At 37.5% G+C, this 27,996-nt stretch overlaps 2 protein-coding genes across 3 annotated transcripts in view; one reads left to right on the top strand and one right to left on the bottom strand.

Moving 5' to 3' along the window:
• The window catches only part of LOC142336945 (uncharacterized), a 72,586-nt gene that overhangs the window by 36,104 nt on the left and 8,486 nt on the right, over window positions 1-27,996 (bottom strand). The window lies entirely within an intron of this gene.
• Window positions 28-26,885, top strand: LOC142336067 (uncharacterized). 2 transcript variants are annotated; one of them, XM_075384572.1, is made up of 8 exons: window positions 28-747; window positions 1,404-1,609; window positions 1,811-1,940; window positions 2,630-2,815; window positions 19,949-20,193; window positions 20,822-20,926; window positions 23,943-24,104; window positions 26,600-26,885. In XM_075384572.1, exons 2-7 carry the CDS (start codon window positions 1,442-1,444, stop codon window positions 24,072-24,074), a joined length of 966 nt encoding a protein of 321 aa, XP_075240687.1. In that variant the 5' UTR covers window positions 28-747; window positions 1,404-1,441; the 3' UTR covers window positions 24,075-24,104; window positions 26,600-26,885. The 2 variants fall into 2 exon arrangements, with proteins under 2 accessions (XP_075240687.1, XP_075240686.1); XM_075384571.1 differs by lacking the exon at window positions 26,600-26,885 and having other exon boundaries at window positions 23,943-24,206.

Genomic DNA, 27,996 nt, shown 5'->3' with positions numbered 1-27,996 from the left:
GATAAAGTTTGACACGTATTTATTAGCTTTAAATTGCTTTGATTTGGGGCATTTTTGTCATTGGGTGGATGTTTAAAAATTTTTATTGTGTCTGTTCCACCAATCAAACACTTGATCAAAAAAACCATCTCCTTTAGGATGGCAGTATTTTCAAAATTTCAAATTTTTAAGTTTTTGGAAAATGAGAAAAAAATTAAAATTTTATTTGCTTTTTCAGGGTACCGTTCAGTTAGAATTACGTGCTAGTTTGAAACAATTTTGATATTCTTAGCACTGAAAATTAACAAATTTGATGGCAAAAAAACCTTTTGTCTCTCGTAAACGTTTGGAAATATTTCCTAGCATTTTTGCAAAGCACTTTTTGCATTTATAAAAAAAAGAAATTCGATATTTGGGAGTGACAATTACAACTGATATAATGCTAAGAGGCATCCAGAATTCTAAGCAGACGATTCATACCGTAAATTTTTTTAAGCTTTTGAGGATAAACGTTAATTATGTATTGATGCGTACAGTCTTGAACACAAAATAGTTGCCTTCGGGTTAAAACCATATTCATTAACAATGTTATTTTAAAAAATAGAAAATTTGACCAATGAAAACACCGCAATACAAGAATGGTATGTTTTGAACAAAAGTTTCAGGTCTCCCCAATTAACAATTGGACAGCAATTAAACCAAAAAAATAATGGCAGAAGAATCTAAACGATACAATCAGACCATAAAAGAATACAGCGGGGAGAAAAGGTTAGCTAAATTTTTAAATAATATTTCCAAATTATGGTAATAAATTACGCAAAACCTAACCCAAAATCTTTACGGTTTCTTTTCACCCCCGTCAACCGCCTCCTCTACCCATTATCGCAAATATCCATAATAGGGGTTATTAACGAGAACGGGCAATTAGAACGTATCATTCTATCACTCGATTCTATCACGCTGAGAACATTATCACTCGATTGATATCGCGAAAACTTTGATAACGCGGTAACAGGCTTGAGGTAATATTTTCAATAATTTGCTGCGAATACTTGCATAACTTACGCCACCATGAACTTATTCAGTCCACTTCTTTCCGCCTCTCTTTATATAGCAAAAGTGGCGAAAAAAAGAGTTCCTCAACTGCTTCAAAATTTTGTGGTATTCATCGGGCGCTGAAAATTTTTTTCATCGGTAAGTTAAGCAACTCTTGTCATCGCCACGAGAGTTGATTAAGTTATTTTAATCAACTATTATTTTGATTACAACAGTGTCCAGTCACCTTCTACGAGTTGTCGAATATTTATCGTGCTCTAACAATTTATTTCATCGATCAAGAAACATACTTCGCTCTTCCAAATATTTAATCAATTGTTAGATTGTTGTCTAACAATTAGTAGTTAGGAGAATTTTCGCAATTTTAGATAGGAGAATAAGAACTTGGGCCTTGAACAAAATAGAGATGGAAATTTCAATTGTGGAAGCAGATTGGGGACAGACAGCAGAGTCGGCGTTGAATACCACCACCGATTACTTAGAACCACTTGAGGACGACGGGGGAGTCATCCTGCCTGATATGACCCCTATCAAGGTTGCAACAGCGGTCGCCGTACTAGCTGCAATTTCACAGGTCATGTAAACACTTTTGGGAACTATCCCCCTCCCCTTTCCAACATTATTTAATTAGCATCAACTTTTGTTTAAAAATAGCTTGAATTGAAATAATAATTGCAGTCAATCTCATGGATCTCCTAAGTCCATATTATTACGCGCCATTCCATCATTATGAAAATGTAAGGTACTTGAAACAAAGTAATGAATTTCATTTAAGATGACTGTGGTGATAATATCACGTGGTCTTACGGGGGATCTCTCTGCGAAGACTCTACTAATGGTTCAGTCTCTGGCAGAGATCGCCAAGCAGATAGTGTTTGTCAGCTACGGATCATGTGCGCTTTTTGGTAAGCGAGTTTTCAATAAAACATACCGATTGTTGCTGATATGAATGAAACAGAGTCTATATTAGAACGTCGAAAGTCAAAAAATATCTCGGCATTTATTAGGGGCATAAAAGGGCATCTGTGATTTTTTGCAAAGCAATTGGTGACCGATTATTGCTAGCGACAAAAATTTTCTTGTCAAGCAAAAAAACCTAATAGAGTCTGTACAATTTTTAAGGCAGCACAGAACTTTCAGTGATCATGTTTTATTAAGAACTAAAATCAGCCTATGCTTAGAAATGTATAACTTCTACATTAGTTGTCCTAGCACTAACAATTGGCTCAACATTGGGCCCAGAAAACTATGAAATTAATAACTGAAAAACTTAGATGAAAAGCAAAAAAAAATTATCGGATATGGTAAGTCCTTTCATGCTTGATAATGGAGAAGCAGATTTACACTAATTTAGCACAAAAGTATTTAACAATAGCGTAATGTGGCCAAAATTTTGAACAGCAATATTGAAGCTCGACCAATTATTAAAACTTTTGTTTGGGAAAATACAGTAAGTTACATATTCATGGAGCTCAATTGACCGACCTTAATTCTGTGAATAGATAACTGAAATAAAAACTGAATGCTATGAACTTAAGTCAAACGATTGAATCTAAGATTTCAAGTTTTTTCTCATGACGTTTCTAATTTCAAGGAAAGGACTTCTGCTTACGAGAGGTATCTCAGATACTATGTCAGTTTACAATGCACGCGGTGTACGTGCTGGTCCTCCTTCCTGACTGGACTGCGTGTCTGGTGGCGATTGACAGATTCATTGCTGTCAAGTACGGAGTCTGGTACAAGGAGCACTGCAGTAGCCGAGCTGCATGGATTCCTATCGGTTAGATCACAAACATAACTCTTCATCACACACAAAGCAATAAAAGCCCTCATTGATAAAAGATCAAATTCAAAATTTAGATTGCAAACCACCTGGTTATCAATACAAATATTGAAACCTTTTTTCACTTCATTGGCAGCAAGAATAAATTCAGGAATTCAACCAATTCAGCGACATAAATTTCGACAATGTTTTTTTTCGAGGAAACATTTTGATAAAATTGGATAAAACTTCGGTCCTAAATTGTCTATGTTTTGATTTTTTTCTTCCTTTTCTTCAGTTTGTCTAATGTTTGCTTCATAGTATGTATTATTAAGACGACTTAATTAGTCTTTATTAGTAAACCTGTACACATATAGAGCAGAGAAGTTATATTTTTGAAGCGAAACAAACATTAATCTAATGTTTGATATTGAAAGGGGGACAGGCTTCCAAAATGGACAGGCTTCTGTTTTAATTTGTTTCACCTCCAGAATATTAGACAGCTATCACAATAATTTCAGAAATGTTTCCGGAAGTAAGCATATAAAAAGGCCAGTTTACAAAAAGAAAAAATAACTTGAAATGAAAAAATTTTTGTCAATTAAGTTTGAATTGAAGACAGAAACACGAACACAAAACAGAAAGACGAACATGAAATTTAGTCAAATATGAAAATACCTCAAAGTACATAAGGATCGAGCCGAAGGAAAATATTGAAGCTGCCTTATTGTAAGTCATGCAAAACTTACCTGTAATGCAGACTAAATGAAGACCAATTACCGAATTATACCTCAAGCAGCTTGAAAAATCTGGTTGTTTGTCAGCAAACAATAAATAATTATGTAGCCTCTATTGATCAAATCGGAGAACCACTGATTCAAATTTTTTGAGTAAACTGAAGTGACTTTCGAAAATAGAAAAAATTTTAAAAAGAAAGCTCAATTCCAACAGAAAAATAATGATGTTCAGACCTCATTTGATGAGCAAAAAGACACTATAGTAGCTTGGCTTTTTATTTTTCAAGTCCTGAAGTTTCCCAACCCTTGAAATATTGATGGTGGACGAAATGACTAGTATCATTCGAACGCCCTTACAGAGAAGTGGATTTCTGTAGAACCGTTTTGAAAATTGTTTTTTGCTCAGAACATATGAGGTTTTGAGAAAGCTTAGACGTCTGCTCAAGATAAGCAAGAAAAAGACAAAAATTTGGTTTTTCAAAAATAGCCGCTGCGTCGCCTTGATAAAGTCTCCTCCTTCAACTTTTCAATAATCACATTTATTGATGCTCTACTTTAATCTACGTTGTTTTTATACCATTTGAAATACTTGAGGGAATTGACGTCACATGCAATTTTACGATATATAAGATGCAGTTACTAGTCTAAAAGCTAAGACAATCAGGCTTCAAGTAATAGGGTTTTACCTCTCCCTCTGGTGCCTTATTATAAATATTAATAAATTTTTCAGATTTTGCAGTTGTTTTAAGAATTATTTTTGCTCTCGTTAATGGCTTTTGTAGACGAAACAGTACAAGCATTAAAACACTACAGAACTTGCAAGAATTAGAAGTTGCACACTGCAGCAATTGAATCAAACTACTTGGAAACATTTTATAATTTTTGAATTTTTTTGAACTTTCAAGATTGCCAACAATTTTTCTGTTTTGTACTAATAATATCAATCATTGCTATAAAATCAAAACTGGTAAAATTGGATCTAATCATTTAAATTCAAGGTTGTTATCCGAGCTATGACTATTTTTGAAATACGAACTGAAGTCATCAGTGTCTCAAACGAAAATAAGTCTTTTCTAATGATTCAAAATTTCAGTGCAGTAATTATTATATTGTATCGAGCATGAAGACTCAGACTCAAATAAAACTTATAAAATATTCACTATCTATTAATAGAATGAAGTCAATTCTGATTGGACAAAAATGTAAATAAAAAGTATAAATACGAAATGCATAACACGAATTATTCATTCATTCTTCAATTGATTCTTGTGAAACTTAGTGCTATTTTCCATCCTCAGAACTTGCGAAATTTTCTCATCTTAGCAGAATACCGGACGCTTGCGAACCTAAACACTTAAGAAAATATTTGAAAAGGAAACATAAAAACTGCACACGGAACCTAAACATTAGTAGGAAACTCCTATTAGAATAGCTCTGCAGAGAGTTACCATATGGCGACAGAGATCAAGAGCGTCATTCTGCAACACGAAAGAAACGGAATCAGAGAAAAATTATCACAGCTGAAGCTTCATAAAACAATTGTCTTAAAATTCATGTTTATCTCAAACTAATGTTTATTCTTTTGGGAAACTTATCACTCAAAAACAAGCAAATTCTAGATGCCGTTTTACAACTCCCCAATGTCAAAATTGTTCCACCGATCTCCAAGAGGTATGGAATAATCATCATTAAAAATAATTCAAACTCAACAAAACTTAAACTCCCAGAAGGTGATATACACGAACTCATAAAAGCTAATACAGGAAAAACCAACTTAATCACCTCACATAAACCAATACGCCAGACCTGCCCACTTTGTCGATTGAAAACAAACGGACAAGATCAACAGGAGAATTGTTCTTTTCACTCATAAAATACAACAACAAATATGGCCGCGCCGCACCCACCACACGTATCGCTCAAACGTTTTGCCGGGCTACCCAACGAAAACTGGGACCAATTTGAAGGTCTTTTGAGAGCAAGCACAGCAGTTGCCAGAATTCCGGCGGATCATAACCAACAAGCCCGATACCTACATTTACACCTCGACGGAAACGCATTAAACTATTATCTACGCTTACCAGAAAACACACGAAACGCCCTTGATGACGCATTAGAACAGTTACGCAACCGCTACTCAGGTCCAGACCAACGGCGTAATTTTGAGTTAGATTTACAGAGCAGAAAATTTGATCCCGTGAGGGAACAACCAGACGATTTTCTAACTGACTTACAGCGGCTTGCCAACTTAGCAATCGTCGATGACGTTGGTGCCGGAATTGACCGCAATGACGAGCGGACAAGAAGAATCCGAGAACAATTTATACAGGGGATGCCCTCCAAATACAAAAAAGTTCTTCTCAGAGAATTGGACAATGTCGGAGTAAACGACTTATGCTCTATAGTCAAAAGACGACTTCGAATAGACCAATTAAACCCAGAGCCAGCACACACCACAGCCTTCAACTCACTCACAAGCTCCCAAAACTCTGCTTTTAACCAAGCGGACGAAAATATAATGGCAGCAGGAATAGCTTCAATTCAGGCATTAGTCTCACAAACAACACCACCAAGATGGCCGAACACCACCCAGAATAAATTTAACAAGCCTTTCACAAACTACAACAGAAATAACACAGCATACAGAACGCCAAACCAAAATAGAAGCTTCTCAGGTTGTCAAAACCGCCCTTTCTATCGAGGTAGAGGAAGAGGTACAAACGCGATAAGCAGATACAACAACCAAAGTCAACAATACAACCAGCGACAACGATCTCCCACGCCAATGCGAACTTTTTGCAGGATATGCGCAAGCAACGAGCATACCGCACGTGATTGCACTCAGAGGCAACCACCTTATCGAGACGCAACAATGCCATTTAACAAACAGCCAAAAAACTGAATAACCTGCATGCTTTTCTACAAAAAATTTCTTACTGTACAACTAGCTATAACGAAAACGTTTTTCTAATTCCTATTCAATTAGGCTCAATTACAATGAAAGCCATAGCTGACACTGGAGCATTTAGTAGCGCTATGTCACGAAAACATTTTGATAAAATCTACAATCATCTAACGCAAAAACCCATAAAAAAGGCACCACCGGAAATTACCGTCTCCACAGCGTTTATGCATCAGTCTCAAATCTTATTCACGACAAAACATTCAAAATTGGCCATTTAGAACTCACAGAGGACTTTATGGTTTTTGAGAAACTCTCCGGCATATTACTTGAATTCCCCTTTTTCGACAAAAATGAAATAACAATCGACGCCCACAACCGCTATCTACATTTCCCTGAATTCACATTTCAGCTGAATTTGATGCAGACGGCAGGCTCAAAAACATCGAAACGATTCAATAATAAGCGTAAAACTTATCTTAAAACAACCACTCGAGTTATAATTAACCCCGGCGAACAGAAAATGATTGAACTCATGCCCTATCAACCATTAGAAGCAGATCACCAAATTGGAATAGTAGAGCCTACAACAAAACTCGAAAACATAGGAGTCTGCCTTACGAGTACGATAAACGAAATGCTAAAGGACAAACCAATTTAACTAATGGCTATCAACACAACGGAGGTACCGATCACAATCGAAAGAAACACACTACCTGCAACCTTCACAATAATCACACCCGAACAAGCTCGCTATCTTATCCCATTAGAGCCCAAGTTGTTGGAAACAGATCATTTCTCAAAGACAACAAAAACCATATCGAAACATATTGGGAAAGTAGCGAAGGGCCAGCTAAATCACATCACAATTAACCACAACGCAAAACATTGGTTTCCAACCCCAGAGACAACTGAAGATCCATCCAAACTCACAGGACTAGAAAAACGGATTTACGAAGAACTCATTCGCTTCAAGAAGAGAGAGTCCATTCGACCACTGGATAATGTAGAGGACCGAAAAACATTCTTGAAATCCTTTAACTGGCACGGAAGTGTCCTAACAGACGACGAAAAGAAGAAGACAGAGGATCTCTTATTGGAATTCAACGATATATTTACAAGACATCGACTTGACATTGGCTACACCTCAAAATTCTCAGTAAAACTGACGCCTGATACTGATAGACCAGTATATTCAAAAACCCCAAAGAGTTTCCATCCACCTCAAAGACGATCTCCTAGTAGAACTCGCCTTATTACAATATTACGGCGTGATTACAACGTTGCCATTCAGTAGATATTCATCACCAATCTTCGCGAAAAGAAAACCGAATGGAAAACTACGAATATTAATAGATCTGCGTAAAATCAACCACTTGATTCGAAATGACTATAACAACAACAATTTCCCAATATCAACACTGGCTGACGCAGGAAGCCATCTTGCAGGCAAAAAGCTCTTTTGCAAAATGGACGGAAGCCACGGATACTACTCCGTGCCAATGGCCGACGAACAATCTATCCAACTGCTCGCTTTCAATTTTGCATCGCGAACTTACGCATTTAAAAGATTAGCACAAGGACTGAGCAGAAGTGTCAGCGCATTCAGCTCCTTCATGCGACAGAATCTTGACCCCGTAATTACCGCTGACAAATGTTTTCAATATGTAGACGATATAGGAGTAGGTGCTCATGATCTCCCAGATATGCTGGAAAAACTATCAGCAGTCTTCACGTGCATCAGAGAATCAGGAATGAAGCTAGCTACAGATAAATGCGCCTTTGGTTTGAAGGAAATTCAGTTCTTGGGGAACACGATAACTTCAGAGGGTCTGACCCCCATTAAACAGAAAATCGTGACGTTCCTCAGAACATTCAAGATGCCGAAAAATGTTAAGCAAACGAAAAGAATGATCGGTTTCTTCAATTTTTACAAAGCCTTCATACCAGAGCTCGGAGAAAAGCTGCTTCCTTTTTATAGATTACTCAAGAAAGAAACAGACTTTGAAATAAACGAGGAGCACAACATAATGTTAAAGAAACTGACACAAGATCTACAATCAGCCTGTGAAATATCACTACGGCTACCGATGACCAATAGACAATATGTCATTATGGCCGATGCATCATTCTATGCTGCCGGATTTGTATTAATGATCGAGGATTACACCCAAACGACAAACGGAGCGTCTGAACACAAAATTTATGCACCTGTAAGTTTCGGTTCACGTATTTTCAAACCGAATCAACTCAAGATGTCAATCTACGCGAAAGAATTTCTTGCCGTTCATTTTGCCCTTGATATGTCTGCGAACATCCTTTGGGGATGCGAGAAACCAGTACTAGTCCTGACAGACAACAGAGCTGTCACCAGATTCTTTCAAACAAAGATCATCCCACCAACGCCGTGGAACGCATTAGATCACGTATTGAGTTTTGAAATAATACTAGGACGTATCCCCGGAAAAGCCAACCTTGCGGCAGATTACCTCTCAAGGATACACATAAACCCGAAGGAAAAACTCACACTTCGCATCAACTAGAAGATACCAATCAGTGAAGTGCGAATTGACACTACCGCCGAAGTCCCGAACAACTCAATTAATACACTCCTGCACGAAACATACAAGGAAAATACTAGGAAACACTATCTTTTTCAGACCGTCAACGAAACAGATCAAACAGAAATCATTGAGGAGGTTCATATTCAACAAATAAAACCGGCGCAGCTCCAGGCAATACACGAACACAATCCAATGGACGACTTTGATACAACCAGCCACTCGCCATTGAATCTAAGAGCCGAACAACAAAGAGACTCAGACATCAAAAGAGTTATCCTTTGGTTCGAAACAGGCCCACCAACAACCGCCCAATACCTCTCAGCAGACTTGAAAAAGTACCTGAAACAATACCCAAGACTCGCTATGTTTGACGGAGTGCTACACAGGAATTTCTACAATCAGACAGGCAACAGCTTCATCAAACAATACTGTGTTCCAATTCACTTGCAAAAAGAAGTACTCTTCCGCATCCACAACAGTGTCTGGAGCGGACATAAAGGTGTGTCGCGTACCATAGCCGAATTTCGGAAGCGGTTCTATTTCCCCAATTTCACCGAAACACTAACTGACTACATCAGAAAATGTGTGACTTGTTTACAAACGAAACCTAGTCCCACAGCAGCTCTGAGACCACCTCTACAACCAATGCCTTCCTTCCAAAATTTTCCAGCAGATGTACTCCTCATCGACCTTGTCGTCGGAAAAGTGCACCCTTCACCGTACACCTTCATAATATCCGGGATAGATGTCTTCTCGAAATACTTATTCGCAATACCTCTGATGAAAGGTGACGCCGACATTGTAGCCCGAGCGCTTATTTTTATTTTCCTGAAACATTCATACATTCCATCACAGATAATCTGCGATCTAGGGACAGCTTTTACGTCACATTTAATGATTGAACTCGCCACAATTCTTGAGATCAAACTCAAACACTGCACATTGAAACACGCACAAACAATTGGATTACTCGAAAGAAACCACGCCCACTCAAACAAATTCTGCGAATCAATGAAAACCAAACGTCTTCCGACTGGCATAGATACGTTGATATTGCAGTATTCATACACAACACTACCTACGCTCCAGCAATAGGGTGTACGCCATCAGACGTATTTCACGGACGCACGCCAGTCAACCCACTCGACCTACGCTTTCAAAACACACGTCTTTGGCAACACAAGCCAAAAGCGGATTGCATAAAGGAAATCCAGGATAAAACAACTGAGCTATTCGCTTCCGTAAAAGAAAATCTTATTCGTTCATACCTCAAAACGAAAAAAAGAAATATTACGAAAGGAAAGCCAATGCATCTCCTCTGAAAGAACAAACTTATTGCCTCATTTTGGACCCAAAATGTTCAACACAAATCGCAACTATGAACAAACAACAGAGCAGATGGATTCCTATGTACCGATTGGAGAAGAGACTCACAAATGCCAACTATATTGTGCGGAAAATTATTAAACTATACACAATGTGTACACAGAATGCGATTGCGACTAATAAAACCACAATATGAAATCCAAGACTTAGAATCAATCGACCCTCGAAATTTTGAGGCCGATCCCTCAATCCCTGAAGAGGAACGAGAACCCCAGTTCTTTGATAACCAGATCGAGAACCACATCAACCAAGAAGCAATGACTCTACCCAGAACAGTGCCAGAAACCAGATCAATCAGTTTCAATCAAAATGTACAAACGGCGAGCTTCTCAGCACAAGAACCGCCAACAAACCATCAACAAATACAACAAGACACTATATACGACGAAAATACATTCTTTGTGGAAGGCTCAGTGCCGTCTGAAGAAAGAGAAACACCAGAAACAATAGATGTGGGAGACTACGTCTTTTCTGCAAACAGTAATTTCCCTCAAACAGATGCCCGATTTGGCTCACAAAGGCCCTAAAACCTGAGACGAAGCGACCACCTTGCATTGGCAAGACAGCACTCAGTACATAACAGCCTACAAGTTTCCGAAGAAGATCCGCAAGTGAAAGTGATCACTTACTTCCCACTCAGTCATTACCCTGACCCTGACCTCTCCATTGCTTTCAGTGATGCAGAAAATAGCGATATAGAAACTAGCACTAGTGACACCGAGTCCTCGCTTGAGTTCTATTTCTCAATAGCCTCGGGAAACATCGATGTTACCTTCAATTCTGCGGAAACCAACAATTCAATGCCCCAAAACAATGATGCAACTGAACAAACACAAGGAATGGAAGATGGAAACAACTTGCCTGAGACAGATTCCCTACGAAATTCAGCAATCGGATCAGCAGTAGCCAACTTCCAGAACAAGCTATAGCCTGCTTCCTACTTTACTTATTGACAAATATTTAAACCACCTCAAGTAACCAGCCAGCAGTGGCAACTAAAGATGGTGTACTTTTTAACTTACATCAGAAAATTCTCTTAACAGAAAAATTTGTAAAGACAGAAATCCTAGTCCCTTACCCAGTCTACAATAAAACAGTAGAGTCGAAACTTACAAATCTCACTCGAGAACTGGCAAGCATGTGGACCTCAAAGAATTATGGTTGCCCACTCAATTATACCAACATGACTGAATCAACATCTGGCTTACAATGGATCGCAAAACAAGCTATCATGGAAAACAAACTCGCACAGCAGGATATCGAATTCTAAAAACTAGAAAAGTCACAACTTCTCCGCTCACACGCCGCAACTGATACAACTTTTTCTCGCAAACCAAGGGCAGCAGCCGCTGCATTTCAGGGAATTGGAATTGGCGCAGGAGACAAACTCCTGTGCTTTATCAAATCGGTATTTGGCGGATGCGACAAACGGGTAAAACGAAACCAAGAAAACATCAGACAAGCCAAGGCTTACCTCCAACACCTAACAGAACATGTCGAACAAATAACAACTTCACAGAACGAAAAATTCTTTGTGGTCTCGGGAGAACTTAAAGCAATAAAAGAGGCACAGGATGAGATAATTAAAACCCAAAACAGGAACTGGGAGCTAGCAGAGGGGCAGTTCACTGAGCTCCGTCAGAATGTCCACCATATGAGAAACTGCCTACAATACCTTTATGTACGCGAACAAATAAACCAACACAGTCTTGTCTTAAGCAATATCTTTCAGACAATTCTGGCGAACATTAAAACCTACAGAGTAGCTCTGTACACCTTTAGAATTAATGTTCTGAACTCACTAACACCACTCATGAACCAGCTATTACCTATGTCGCTGGTACCTCGTCAGCAGCTCCATGAAATTCTTACAATGGTACATTTACAACAAAATGGGCTACAGGACCGATTGTCACTTGCCGTACCAATTCAAGACAATCTCTCGTACTATGAGACAAAATTGGTCACACAAGTTGAGGCAATTGAATCAGGTCTGATCCTGACACTGGCCATACCGATGGCATCAAAGAGCACAGTTATGAATGTGCTGCATGCCATTCCCATCCCCATGCCAGACGGGGATACAGGCAAAGCATTAGTTTGGCGTCTAGAAGCCAAATACATGGCCGTCTCGGACGAAGGAGAAGACCTCGCGTTTATCGATGACAAAGAGCTCGAAAATTGTATTGGGTCCCAAAAATATGCAATATGCACAAAAGCCATACCTACAAAAGCCATACATTATCAGTCTTGCATGGCTACTCTTTTATACCACGACGACGAGCTACTTGCATTGCAACGCTGTCAATTGGATGTAATCGAATTGCCATTGACTGAAAAGGCTCGCAATCTCGGCTTCGGTCGTTGGTTAATTACATCGGCAAGCGACGACTACACAATCATCGAGAGCGCAGGGAATGGCAGCAATCCCTTAGCAAGGATTGAGCATCCTGGATGCAGAGTTTGCATCATTAAACTGGGATGTGGAAAACAACTACGTGGACCAAACATTCATTTACGATCAAATCTTACAGCTTGCGATTCGGTACCGGCAATACGACTCGACTTCCAATTACCTGACCCAATAAGTACCATCTTTAACCTCCTACCGCCACTTGAAGAACTACCAAGTTTCTCATCAAGATCAGAAGCACAAATTCAAATTCTACATCAGATACAGCCACAATTCCAACAAATTGATTCAAGAAGAACCAGCAAACAAACGATCGAAAAGATAGCGCAACCAATTCTGGAGAAAATTCAAGCACTGAAGCCCAAGCTTGAAAACAGACTGAAAGAATACATTCCGTGGCAGATGTCACTACTATTTGGATTCCTTTCATTCCTGATAAGTGTTTTTCTGCATCTCACATACTCACATTTATTACATAAATGGGCAAAACTACACCGCAGGTTTCCTTTCCGAATAACACACGAAGGGAGAAAGATCAAAACGAAGCCAGTGCAAGTAGTTGCAATCAATGACTATGAATATCTACAAGAGCATCCTGAACATCCACTACATAAATGTTCACTTGTTCTGCCTTTGGAAATTAAAAACGAATTTGACACCCAGCAGGACAACGATAGCACACGAGTACGTACACCGTATACCTTTTTGAGGGACTACATCAAAAGACTGAAAAGATCGGAAGAGCCAACACTAACGATTGAACATATTAACAGACCTCCGCCAGTCACTTCTCAGCCAATTTACACTCATATACCAGAACATGCACATACCAACTCATTACGGGGCGTACCCAATCAGAGCCATGAACACCGGAAGTGTTTAATAAGAATCTAAAAATTTTTTTATACAAAAACAAAAAATTTTTTTTCGCAACAAAAAATTCAAAGAAAACGCCTAAGTCCAGAAATTTTCCCTTGGGAAGACTAATTTTGGAAAAAATTACAAGTGTCGAAAAAATTTTCAACTTTAAAGTGCGATATCTCGAAAATTAGAAGAGCTACGACCCTCAAACTTTCAGCCCAAAATTCGGACTCAAAAAAAAATAATAACGGATCCCCGGGCTTCTCGTGGAACCCGGCTTAAAATTTTTCCTAAGTCTTTCCTCAAAGATACTATTTCAAAATTTGGGAAAAAACTAAAATAACAGGAAACTTAACAAAAGAAAACAAAAAAAAGAAAACTCTTACATTACAATGCTAATCTCATCAGCCTCCAAAACGCAGCTTAGTTATCAGCTCAAGCGCTAAAGAAGTTTGTGCCTAAATAATCGCAGTCCAGCATTAATATAAAAACCAACGGAAAAACACGCGAAACAGAATTAGCAACAACGGTATTCCTAATATTCGAGCAAAAGCAGACCTATCAGTTTCTTTGATTTTCAAATCCAAAAGGAGGACATCAGGGACCATCAAACTCAACATACAAAACAACAACCAAGAAATCACTTCTAAACAACCGAGAAAAATGATAAATCAACTTACCTGCCACACAACAGAATCAAACAAAAGTAACTTTAAATAAACCGAAATCAAATACAGTTTTAACCTCACACGGGGAAGCGAATGTGTGAAATGCAACACAATTCAGACCCCAAAAATGAAAAATAAACACGAATTAACAAAAAGCTAAAGCGAAAATGGAAATTTGAATTACCAACCAATCACAAGACAGGGAATTATTTTCAAAAAAAGCGAAAATATTTGGCGAAATGCACTATTTCACTATTTATTCCTTGAATGCAGAAAACAGATTCCAGTAGCAGCATTTACCCAATTGTATGGAAAAACAAAACTTTGAATGGCTGAACCAATTTACGAATTTTTCATAGAAATACAAAACCCAATCTTTACATCCCTTAATCATTACAACGCCACAATCGACAGTTATAGAATTTCCTTTTATCACACCAGGAACCCCTCATCCAACTTAATATACGCCAGGAATTTATTATAAACGAAACAGTAACCGTGCACACATACCCTGTCATAATTGACTACACATCCCCCGTTTGGTCAGAAATCCAAAACTGTATAAATAACAATAACCAAAACGCCAACATTGATTTTATTTTTCACCATCCTTTAGTTATTAGCAGCCTCATTCAACACTCACAGCATCCCGAGCCTATCCCCGACACCCCAGAATCCCCCGACTACGAAATTATTTCAGATGAGCCTTTAACCCCTTCCCCAATTGCAAGTTCCCCCTTCAGCCAACCCCCTCCCTCGCCATAGACAATCCCAAACTAAAAATCCCCAAACACATTAATGTCCAGGTCCTCAACCCCCGAATTTCTTTCACTCGAACATTATGAAGACACTCTCCCATATTTTGATTTTATATCCACACGATTTACTCTATTTATGTATTTTTATGTAGATTTTAATATTTGCCTATGTTATTTTGATCAATACCTTAAATTTCCTGACGAGTCCATTGTATTCTGGGTAACGACGTTCGAAAATACCACCCACAAAGTAATTTTTGAAAAAAATTCTCCCTCCTACATTGACGTTATTTCATTTATAGAACTTAGCACAGAGGAATTTTTAAACGGGGAATTTGAATTATTAAATATCAATTAAAATGAGTAATTTAAACCATAATGTAAATTCGCCCTTCATAAATTGGGATATTTACCGACAAGACCATGACGCAGGTTACTTCCCAACAATTCTCCCTTTCCCCATGTACCTTTACTTGCGTCATGGTCGCCGAGCAATGCTAGTTACATTTGACGACTACATTGTCCGCAATGACGGTACCATTTCCCTTTTTGTAGAATTTGTTGACCCGGGCTACACCCTAAAGAAGGTCACCTTTAGCCCCAGCTGTTTAGACTATCAACAAGTTCTCGACAGTCTCAAAAACCCTAGCAACGACACCCTCGAACCAACATTCGAACTACACAATGAATGATTCCCTGTCACTTCGACCCGCCCCTCCTCACACCCCTTCACTCTAATCTCATTCCCCACTAAAATGCATTTCGATGTAAACCTTGTGTTTATATTGAACAAGATTCCATTATATTCCTTTTACAAATTCTTAACAAAAAATTAGAAAATTACAAAAAAAGCAGAATACTCACATTTAAATCTTTTTACGGTTCAAAACCTTTTTGTACTCATTATTATCTAATTACTTAGACCTCTGTAATCATCGAAAACCGCATGAGAGAGCGCGAGCAACCACTACAAACCACTCAGCACAACATATTAGGTGAGAGAAAAGCTCTTAAAAAAGTGTATGTTTCTCCGGAAAAAGTGTTACGCGGGTAAATTGACATCAAACTCTAACTAATTACACTTATTTCTTCCAAAAAATCTTAGTTTTAACTCTGAAGCAGTACTTCCCAACACGGGGCAATTATTTTTTTTAACGAATACCCTACATCAAATTGGGTACGTCGAATTGACAAAAAGATCGATTTCTTCTCAAAAACAATTATTCTGCACCTGAATTGGCATCAAACTATTATTGTTCAACCATATTTGTAGACATATATCACCATCTTAACTCGGAATAACAATCTTTAAAAGGTCGGGCAATTACTTTTTCATAAAAATTCAGACCTGCCGTAACCCAAATTATTAAAACTAAAACTTACGTTAAAGCTTGGAAGGATCCTTTGGAGGCAGGAAAGTGTACACAATTGGGTCTTCTTCCAGCTCGCCCACGTCTCCCGTTTTACTCAATTTCTTAGACTTACACACCCCCCCCCCCACTTAATCCTTTTCTTATATGGTCTCTTAGTCATAGTGAATTCATTCTTTACTGAAGATTGTATATGTTCCGTAACATCTGAGGAGCCACCGACGTCCTTATCTCTCTTTAATGCCCATTCTAAAGCAGCTTCCTTGCCGTTGTCTTTCAAAATTTTCTCAACAACTCCCTTTCGAGCCCCTAACCCAAATGAAGTAAATGTCCTTTGGGCAACTCTTGAATTTCTTAAGTCATGTGCTTCCCAGCCAGTAACTAGGGAGACTCCCAATGACATTGTTAAAACAGCATGAGCACAGAGTGATGGCTGACATAAAACACTAGACTTATTTGATATATAGAACCAAATGTCACTCGGCAGCTCACTAGCTTTAGGACCACGTCTAATTAATTCCATGAAATACTGGGGTGTTCCCAGAACATTATCAAATGCAATGGACATCGTGTAGCTCCCACAAATGAGAAACAGTTTTTCTCCTACAATTTTCTTTGATATACTATCACTCCCACCTATTTCTATATGTGATCGTGTCCACCAGGGACCAAACTGTATCATTGCATCTCTCCTATTACAATCTAGGTCAGAGGGAACTTCTCCATTTAGAATTCCTTCAATATTAAATGTCCAGCCGACTGAGCCATAAAAACATTCATAAGCTGATACCTTAGCAAATATGCGTGATTCATCATGATAAGCCGGCATATTAGCGATAAAATTTTCAACTTGATTTATATCAGCAAGCGCTTCTACTTCTTTACAAAAATCTTCCTTTATCACGACTATTTCTCCATTTCGAATCTCTAACGGCAACTTCGGCCAACCGTTTTCACCTACTATTGACCCCCTCCCCTCTTCAACTAACTTAGCCCTTAATTGATGCCAACTCTTCAACCCAGATCCGTCAACCCATGGAACTTCCTTCCACCCAAGTTCTATTAACTTACCCCTCTTTAGATACTCCTCCTTAAACTTACTTACATCCCCCAATTGATCACTTCTTTGCCGGGTACGCCTAAACAAGGCCATATTAAAGAATGTATAAAATGAAAACAAAAACTTTAAAACTATAAAAACAACGAACCTTTCTGGATGTGTCGATAGAATATTGGACACCTTTAACCCAGTTAATTGTCGAGCCATAATACTTCACTGAAATAATAATTCTAAACTCGACAAATAATAAAACCAAAAAACCATTTCCAAATAAAACCGAGCAAACACAATTTAAAAGAATCTACCCCCTCCTTCCCCCAACAAATTTGTACCAAAAACCCGTGACCGCTAGCAGTCAATCGAAGTATTAAATACTCAACTGAAATTCAAATCCTTGATTCACAATCACCGTTCCCATTAAAATTTCCCCCATTTCTGTCAGTCCATTTCCTCCTGATCCCACAAAATCTAATCAAAAAAAGACATTTGGGAACCACTTCAATTAACTCTAACCACATTTCCCAAAAAATTGCATTAGTTCATCTCAAATCTAATCTTCACTGACGTTACAACTAATGCTAATGGACTTCTCTGGGCGTCCTAATCACACTAAGAACGAGATTGCCAATGCAGCTACGCAAGGAATAATAGCAAAACTAATCCCCTGGGCTCCAGATGCCTCCACCCATTCACCGCATACAGAATGACGAAAGGGGACAAAGCTCACATTTCTATCCCCAACGACAAATTTGTACTGTACTGGCAACAAATTGCCACAGAATCATTCCGAGGAATCCTCTCACAAGCAAAACTGACACACAAAAGTGAACATAACAAAACCACAACTGAACATTTTCGATCAAGAAAAACTTGACACAACTTAAAACCAGAACTCAAACTCACATGTTAATGGGTTTTCCAACCCATGCTAAACGCTTTTCTAGATGGCCGCAGTATCGAGCATGAAGACTCAGACTCAAATAAAACTTATAAAATATCCACTATCTATTAATAGAATGAACTCAATTCTGATTGGACAAAAATGTAAATAAAAAGTATAAATACGAAATGCATAACACGAATTATTCATTCATTCTTCAATTGATTCTTGTGAAACTTAGTGCTATTTTCCATCCTCAGAACTTGCGAAATTTTCTCATCTTAGCAGAATACCGGACGCTTGCGAACCTAAACACTTAAGAAAATATTTGAAAAGGAAACATAAAAACTGCACACGGAACCTAAACATTAGTAGGAAACTCCTATTAGAATAGCTCTGCAGAGAGTTACCATATATTGTGATGACTATGGTCACCCTTATTCATAATCCTGCATTTTCTTTGTCATTGTTTGCTGTTATCAAAGAGTGGTTTGTTTTATAAACTCTTGATTGTATATTGAGGTTTTTAAAATACAAACACTGAATATAATCACTTTGAAAACGTTATCTGATGAAGCTCCATCGAAATTGCAGTACAATTGTTTGAGCAGGTTTTGATTTCGATTATATTGCGGCAATTTTAAGAGAAATAATAATTTTGTTCATTTTAAATCATCGCATGTAATTCTGCTAGTGTATCTTTTGCCACTTCGAACAATTTTTTTGAAACGTTGTATCAGTTTTCTAACGTACCGTAAGTTTTCAGTTGCTCATCAGTACCAAAGCCTAAACTTAAATTAATAAATGGCTCCGACTTAACTTTAAAATTTTTTTAGATTTTCTCAGCTTTGCGCGCATTTCTTGCCGTTAGGTAATAAACCTACTATCTGTTTTGGTCGGGAGCTTTAAAGGCGATGTCATACCCTGTGATCATCGGCTCAAAAGAAAGGTCAAAGGTACAAAGTACAAATGGGTGAGCCTCCTTTCTGGAACACAGGGTCCCTTGCGAAACGATTGAAGTTTGAAGAAATGCTTTGAAAAAACGCAAAATTTCAGTCTTTCATATTATTGGTTTTTGCCATCGTAAAGTACATTTTAAAAGTATCAAAAATTAACAAGCAAGACGAAATCAACAACAGATATTGATAAGACGAAAATGAGCAAAGAAAACATAATAGGGAAAGATAACATCTTGCAAACATCTTGCAAAACAAAAAATCGGACTCCAAATTATGAACTTTAATGGGTTTGATGTTTGGGGCAAGAACATTGTAAATTTGGTAGAAGAATTTAACAATGAAAATGACTCCCACATGGGAAAAATTTCGTTGACGACAAAATGCCGACAGAGCAAATGGCAGGAGCAATATAATAGAAAACCGCATTATAAATCTACTAATGGACGATTAAATTCAACTTAAACCATGGCAAAGATCAACAAGTGATCTAAATTTTAGTTAATATTTTAATAAAATATAAGATTTATTGAGCAAACAGATTATCCATCAGTTGCAGCTAAATCGTGTTAAAATTGAAAACATGATTTGACCAGGCATGACTCTAGTTGTGCTGATATCTCTGGGAATCCCCAGGAACCTTCAATCTCATCTCACTCCCGGCATCAGATGTCTGTCAACTTCTGACAGATATGACCAGATATCGGCCCTTCTGGGGATCCCGGGTGTCCTAATAGTGATCTACTTCACTGCTAAACTCCTCCGACTCATCGCTCAACGACGCAACACCGGCTCATCCAATAGTAACAATAATAGCAACAATAGGCACAACGTATCTTCGGTAAGATTGCGTGACACTTTGAATCAATATTAAAATCCCAATGCCATAATACCCAATTACAAACGTTCTTATCATAACTAAACGGTTAATTTGATCTCATCTTCGGCTGTGGGCCGCTGAGGTATGGGTTGACCTATGTTTAGATACCATCTAAGATCATAAACCAATTATAAGCGATTGACAATTCCAATGCCAAAATTTTATAGTTTCACTCGTTTTTGAAATTGAATTTCATGTTTGTATCTTAATGTATAGATGGGGATAGCCATTCCAATTTTTTTAGCGTAATCCATTTAATTGGTCTGTTGAAACGCCTCTTGTCAAAGGAAGGAAACAAATAGAAACACAAATTAAAAAGGATATTTGAAAGTGATTAAAACTTAAAAAAAGATAAGAGAAAAGGAATCTAGGAAATAAACCTTCCGGAAGATAGCTCCAATTTGATTTTTCCTTGAGGGTTTTTCCTATCTAAAACAAGGTGGGTTATTTTAATTGGGGGTGAGGTGCGCTCAAAAACCGAGACAAAAGAAACCGCATCATTTGCTTCATAAATTGTGTAAATTTATGAATTTCCTGTAAAGTATGATTTTATGAAATCCAGACTTTACAGTTCTTGGGCTCATTTCAGATAACCCGTGCCCTGACCTGGGGTTGCTTAGCTTTTGCAGTGAGCTCAGTCATTGCCTACATGATGCAGATGACCGCTTTCCTCATCACCACGCTCGACAAGAAGGTTTCACATCTGTTTACATTATAAAAATTTGATTCATTATAATAATAGATTCACTATTATGCTGTAATGGGAGCACTTCGTAAACAATCCAAGATCTGAAAGACAGTGACAGGAACCCCCAACGAGTGGGAGGGGAGGTTTTCTTTGCATCGCGATTTTGTTGAGAACCCACAAAAAAGCAAGTGTCACACCAAGTTGTAGATGCCCCCATGAAGTTCCTGTAACTGTCACCTTTACTCCTGTTGTTATATTCCAATTGAGTTTTAATTTATTCAGTATGTTAGTTTCCACATCTGCAAATGATTCAATTACATCTCCAGCTACATTTATTTCTTTCGTTGTACTGTTTCTCAAAGAACTTCCAGTATATGCTCTTCAAGGTTGTTTTGTTCAAAAACTGTCCGCAGTCAGTATACGTTCTAGATTTGTAGTTGAATGGTAGTTTAGTTCGTCTGAAGGAGTTTTCGTCAGTTCTGTTTAGACGGGATTCTGGTATTATATATTCACCCCCTTCAGTTTATCTCATTTTTTCACTTTCTAGAAAGTCATTGGCAATTTAATAACCCGCTTTATCGAAAGAAAAAAAAATCATGCATTTCAACGTGGTAAACTCTTAGTGGTTGCAAGAGTTCTCGGATATCGACATTTGAGCCTAAAATCCATTTCGTTGCACGATGTTATAATTTTTCAAACTAATGAAGATTTGTTTTGTTGGAGAGCCAGATTTGAGAGTTGAAGGCTGTGTTCGGTACTAAATAGCCTGTGTATGCGTTCAGTTTCAAATTATAATCACATGCTGATGTACGGTTTCTTTCAATTTGATACAGAGCTGCAATTGCCTTTTTAGATAATTGCACAAAGTTCATTCCATAAGAGAATTTGTTGTACATATAACCCAAAATTACAATGGGATGTCATTGGTGAAAGCGGCGAATTGAGTTATTTTGCATTCAGGTCGCCCTCAATATTAAGGACGTGAAGATTTTTGGTATTTGGTTTCATTTTATTTTCTTCAAGCCACTTATCGATATTTTCTGTTGCTTGATTCAAATTATTTTGACTTAAGGTACTTGCTTCAAAGTCGTCTGCATAGCCGTAACTATCAATGTTAATCACTGCTTCCGGTAGGTCATTAAGGAAGAGCAGAAATAGCAAGAGTCCAAGTACCGAATTTTCGGGAACACCACCGGTAACATTCATGAGGGATTTTTTAACCGTTTATTTGCAAGAATTGTTTTCGTTCGATTAAATATGATTTTATAAAACCCCATATGCTTCCGCCTATTCCTAGTTTCGTCAATTTCGTCAAGAGAGTACCATGTGGAACTGTGCCAAACGCCTTGTCAAAACCAAAATACAATACACTTAGCTTTTAATGGATTCAAAATTGTTGCATTCGTAGACTTTACCGAGAAAATTTACTTGCTGAAGTGCCACTGATCAACTTTTCCGGAAAACCATAATGACTGGGGTGGAACCGTTTCCAAAAGTAGCTATATATTTTGTCAAATAAGATTTTTTCAAAAACTTTTGAGCAGCAGCATAGCAAACTCGTGTTTCTTTAGCCTGATACATCTGATTTATTTCCCTCTTTAAATATTGGTTTTTTATTTTTAAAGTATCTTTAAAAATTGCTGAGTAATAGATTAGGTTGACTGACTTCTTCTGGATATCAGGAAAAGTTTTGCGCAGAAGTTTGACAAAATTTTAAAATTTTGCTCCTGAACAAAACCTTCGCATATTCAAAACTTGGAAAAAAACATTTGCTGTACAAATCCTTTGCAGAGGATGGACCTATCTCAGAATCGAAGCCATGTGAGTTGCATTCTTCAGGGCTTTTTTCCTCAAAAAATAACGACCAGTGGAGAGCTAACGCAGGATTTCGGCATGTAATGAGCAATGAGCATGTTCAACCAATTGCGACAATAGAGACCAGCAATCGCATCCTTTAGTGGACAGTTTAAAATCTACAATAATAATTACAAAAAAGTTGTCGTTCTTGAGACTGTTTTCATTTAGGATGGGGTTGAATGAAGAGGAAGAGCATAGTGATTGCCTTGGCAAATTCATATCTGCGTAAACAATCAAGTACATCGATAAGGTTATTGAGAAAGTTTGGTCTTGTTAGGAAATTGGAGTTCAATGAATTACCAAGGAATATAGAGGCCACGTTAGCAACTCGACGGACTTTGCCTAATTTATTCAGATTTTGAACTGGGTCATGAGGCATGAACCAGATTTTAGAAGGGGTTCAGATATTTCAACGGGCTTAACAAAGTTTTCTTGGTGTCTGTTTTCAAAGATTTTTTCGTAGCTTTCGTTTCATTCTGGATTTCTGTAAAATCTTCTGTTTATGCTTTCCGGCTGATTTAGGGCACAGAAGTAGTTATTTTCGAATCTACATGGTTCCTTCTATGAGAGGCCAGGTTTATATTGTTCTCCGCCCGTTATGTTTGATTGTCTCTTTGAACACATTCAAAGCTGTAATGTCTTCCTCAGAGTGCTCTGTAGTTCGAGCAAACGTGACTTCGTTTTCTATACTTCAGAAATTTTAAAACAGTTCATTTAATGCTGGTTTGCAAATTTAAAACAATTTTTTCCTTGCAAAAATTTCGTTCATGACGGTTTCCTCCTCCCCTCCCACATGTACAACATTTGTGTTTTCATTACCACCATCTGTGAACAAACTAATGCCTGCGAACTAATACCAACTATTAATTGAAAATATCATAAGATTTCCACGTGTGATCAAACTAATACAAATCATTATTATTTTTACGCTAATAATGGTTTTCATAACCAAATAAGAGGTGGTGCTTTCCAATAAAATCTGTATATAACAATAAAAAAGTTGTAATTAATGAAGTATGGAGGGTCATAATCTACCGGCGCGGGAAAAAGAAGAAACAGTTGCCATTTGGTAACTGCCTTCCCAGTTTCACAATTGAAGCTACAACATGATTCGCATAATGTTTGCATTTCGCAAAAACGACTCGATATTTATATGTCTTTTCAGGTTCAGAGGGTGTTCTGGTTCTCTCTGAGCAATATCGTGGGCTCAATTGGTGTCATGGTAAGAGGATGGATCTATCTCACAATCGAAGCCATGCGAGTTGCATTCTTCCGAGCTCTTTTCCTCAAAAAATAACGATGAATGGAGAGAACAAACGCAGGATTTGTGCGATCGATAAGATACAAAATACAATACATATCTAATTAATAGGTTGATCAAGATATATACAAAAAAGCCAGGACCAAATATATGTAAAAATGGGGGGGGGGGGGGGCTGGGAAATGGGGAAGTTTAGTTGCTACATTTTTCTTGAAGGAATGAGAAAATTACATTCCAGCACCACTAGTTTCGCAGAGGAAAGTTTTGACATCTTAGAGCAAACCAGATGAGCGATTTTAGTCCAATCCTATTCTTAATTTTGCATATTTTGGAGACATTTGGAAATATCTGCCATTTTCAACCGTTTTGTCACTTTTTCGACCAATTCAGAAAAATTTGAAATATTGTTGACAGCATTCATAAGTTTTGTAAACAATTCGAATTAAAATGACTTAAGTTTAAGCAACTCTCGGCTCAAATTTAAATGGGCAAAAATAAATATTAATCGCTGGAAATTTATGGGTAATTGTACAGCCAAGTTTTTTTGAAATTTGGCTACAAATATGAATTTATTCAAACAAAAACATATTTATGCCTCTCGTTTATCCAAACAACTTGGTTATCTATCCCCGCTAAATTTGAACACTCGCGAACACTTGCCCAGCCGTTCTACACAATTCAAAAAAGACTAATAAATTCCAATTCCAGCCAATTTAAGATTTGAAACTATTTGTACGTTTAAAAAATTGTTTCTCTGCACAGCAGTTCTTTATATTTTGCTAATTTCTTGGATTAAGTATCAGAAAAAAATTGATTGGTTCCATAAATTTCGTTCACTCTTGTGAAAGTAATGCAAGACACTTAATTTTAAAACTTTTTATAAGTTGAGGTTTGAAATTTTATCTTGTTTAATTACATCACACATTTTCTAAATATATTGGTGCTGTTATTTTTGACATCGGTGTGTGCTTTCAAGTTTTCAGACACATAAACTAGCATTGTTAGTCAAACGTCACAGGCTCCAAAAACGTCCGTTATCTCAAAATTTGGATGTTTTCCGTTTGGGCCCCCAAGTACGTTATGCGCCCCCCGTTACAGAGCACGTGCCATTACATAGTAATTCATTATGTAAAAATTTGGTACGTCCGTCTGGGGGGTGCAAATAATATGCACCCACTAAGCTGGGGGGGGGGGGGGGGGGGGGCAAAATGGAAAAGATCTTAAAAATGTTAGTGACAACTTTTCACAGATCTGGATGCAGTTCTCATTTTCGTCACACTTGTTACAAATATTTTTGTGATAATACATCTTCAGACCAAAATCAAACCAAAATTTGAATCTCTCAGACCACCGCAAATGTATAGCATACAAATCGTCAACAATTTACCCCGATGCAGAATCAAGTGTTTTAAGTGAAAAATTAAACTTCTAAAAATGATGCTTCTTGTAATTTCGAACTGCTTTGCATTATCAATTTCCTGTAATTTGGAAGTTGTTAATTTTGAGAAGGGCAAAGACTTTGTTAATTACATTGAAACTTTGAGTTTAGGAAGATTGCGCAGAATCGCGACTGCTTTGGCGTGTGTCCAATGTCTACTGTGTATGGAATAAAAAAAAGGTTAAAAAACTGCAATTGAATTTGTCCTATCAGCAATGACGTTTTGGACACAAAAAGAAGCAAAGAAGTCATTAACAGCAAGAATAAGACACCGTTACCATCAAGTTTTTAATTGTGAAATTAACTCATGATAATTTTTGTGTTGGTACTAAAAATGATAGCTGGTACAAACAAATCTTGTTGCAAAAGCAAATTCAAAAATTTTGGTATTTTTTCAAAACTCTACTTTAGTTTTCTTGGCTAACATTTCTTTTGACATTTGAAACTGTAATTCAATCTTAAATCACTAAAGAGTTTTTCTAAAATGGTGCTACTTTCTAATTAAGTCGTTTCGAAATTTAAAATTGACAGAAAATATAAAATCAATTACGACCTTGAATCAATTGCCAACCCATATTCCGCAAAAAAAACAAATCAGCAAAAAGACGAAAGACTGATTGTGGCAAAGCAAAAAAGTCACCTGTCAAAAACTGGGACAATGTCACCGGGGTTTCAGTAAAATGTACTTATTTTCCCACAGGTTCAGCAAGATTTACATAAAAACGAAATTTTAACGAAATCTAATTTAAAAAGTGCTAATTATTGCCCTTGTTGCTGAAAACATGAAAGAAAACGGTACTTGACGAGGAGGAAACTGCACTACGAGTAAACAAAATTAAATATCTTAATCAAAACCGCATAACAACTTCTCATTTTCAAAGCTTAAACTGGATATATTGGTTGAGGTCGAGAAACCAATTATGGACATTTATTTTTTTTCAAAACAAAATTTAAGATTGAACTTAAAACTATAAATTCCCATGCTATTTTAAATTCGCAACCTAACTCATTTTTATTATTAGACAACTGGATTAAATTAAATGAAACTTTTAAATGGCGGCCTTGGTAAATGCCTGATCATGAATTATCCTGACTTTATCGCACAAATCTTCAAATATGAAAGCAGCTCTGCATCGAATTCCGTGGAGAAACTGAATTTCCCCTAATCAAAGCAACTTTCCCACACTTTCCACTGAAATGATCAACTTTACCTCAATAAAAATCGTAGAAGCCGCATTTTCCTTTATTAGCTCTGTTCTGTTTGTGACGTTTATCCTGTGGTGTGCCCAACGCACCACTCTTCCTCATTCAGGGCGAAAACAGAACAGTGAAAAAACATCTACGGACTATAGATCGAAAGGACATCGAAAACAGAAAAAATGGGACAATAGATCGAAAATTAATCTCTATTCTTATTGGTTGAAATTAAGCATTACTTGCGAGCTGCAATATAATTACCACATTATGGCCATGCCTCGCGAGCCATGACCATGCCTTAGCGGCCCGTGGGACTTGATATGAATCTATCACAACCGATCAAAATATCACAATAGAACATGTTATATGCTGTATAATAAATGAGCCCTTAAATCTGATTGGCCAATAAGCAACTTGAATTATTCAATTTTCGATCCATGTCCCAATTTTCGCTTTCGATCCGCTGTCTTTCGGTCTATTGTCCTAGCACCCTATGAAGGTACATATATTATTGTTGACGTGCAATGAGTCATCTAGATAATACACGATGGTAGCAAAAAGCTACGTACATCATAAATTCTGTTTTTAAAGCATGATTCGTGCTTCATAAGCATAAATTGAGCTAAGGCGTGAAAAAAGTTGTGGAATTTAGAAATTTTCGGAAAATGTATGTATAACTCCTCGGAATGACAGATTCCATTAGGACACTCACATGGCTTCGAAACAACCATCTTAAAGAATTTACCGTTTTGCATTAGTTTAGAATTTAGCGATGTTTGGGGCCAATTTAGCGGCCTAAACAACTTTCGAGGGTTGTTGTACTGCTGAACTGTATCTTTGGTCAATGGAACCACGATTGACTACTTTTAGTCAGATTAGGCAATTGCGGTGCGATTGCTAACTTTTTAAGATTGATTTAGAAATTTACTTCTGAAATTGTGTATTCGCGACGCAAATGACTACTTTGCTTTCTGAGCTTAGTTCTGAACAGCAGTGTGCTAATGTTTTGTTTTACTATGCATGTAGAGTTACCAATATTGTTAAAGCATTTACCCGTTTTTGCTTGTTGTTGTACAATTGCCAAGCCAAGACTACTGAAAAGGTCTCTTCCTATGATGATTTTGTTGCCATCCTCTACTGCTATAAGGCAAGCATTCTCACACATCCAATCGTTGTAGACAGCTGTGGCTGCAATCTTGCCGAGGACCTTGATCGGTTCGTTTGAAAATGTTTTGAGGTCTTTCTCACCTGCAGAAACAATGCATCGGGTTGTTGGGGTAGTCTTTAGAAATCACTGGAGATAGCTGCGACATAGTTGTCAGA

This window comes from Convolutriloba macropyga, chromosome 3, assembly GCF_964194025.1.
Source record: "Convolutriloba macropyga chromosome 3, txConMacr16.3, whole genome shotgun sequence".
Lineage (NCBI taxonomy): Eukaryota > Metazoa > Xenacoelomorpha > Acoela > Convolutidae > Convolutriloba > Convolutriloba macropyga.
Note: the sequence above shows the minus strand (reverse complement) of the source record. Positions and strands in the feature narration are given on the sequence as shown.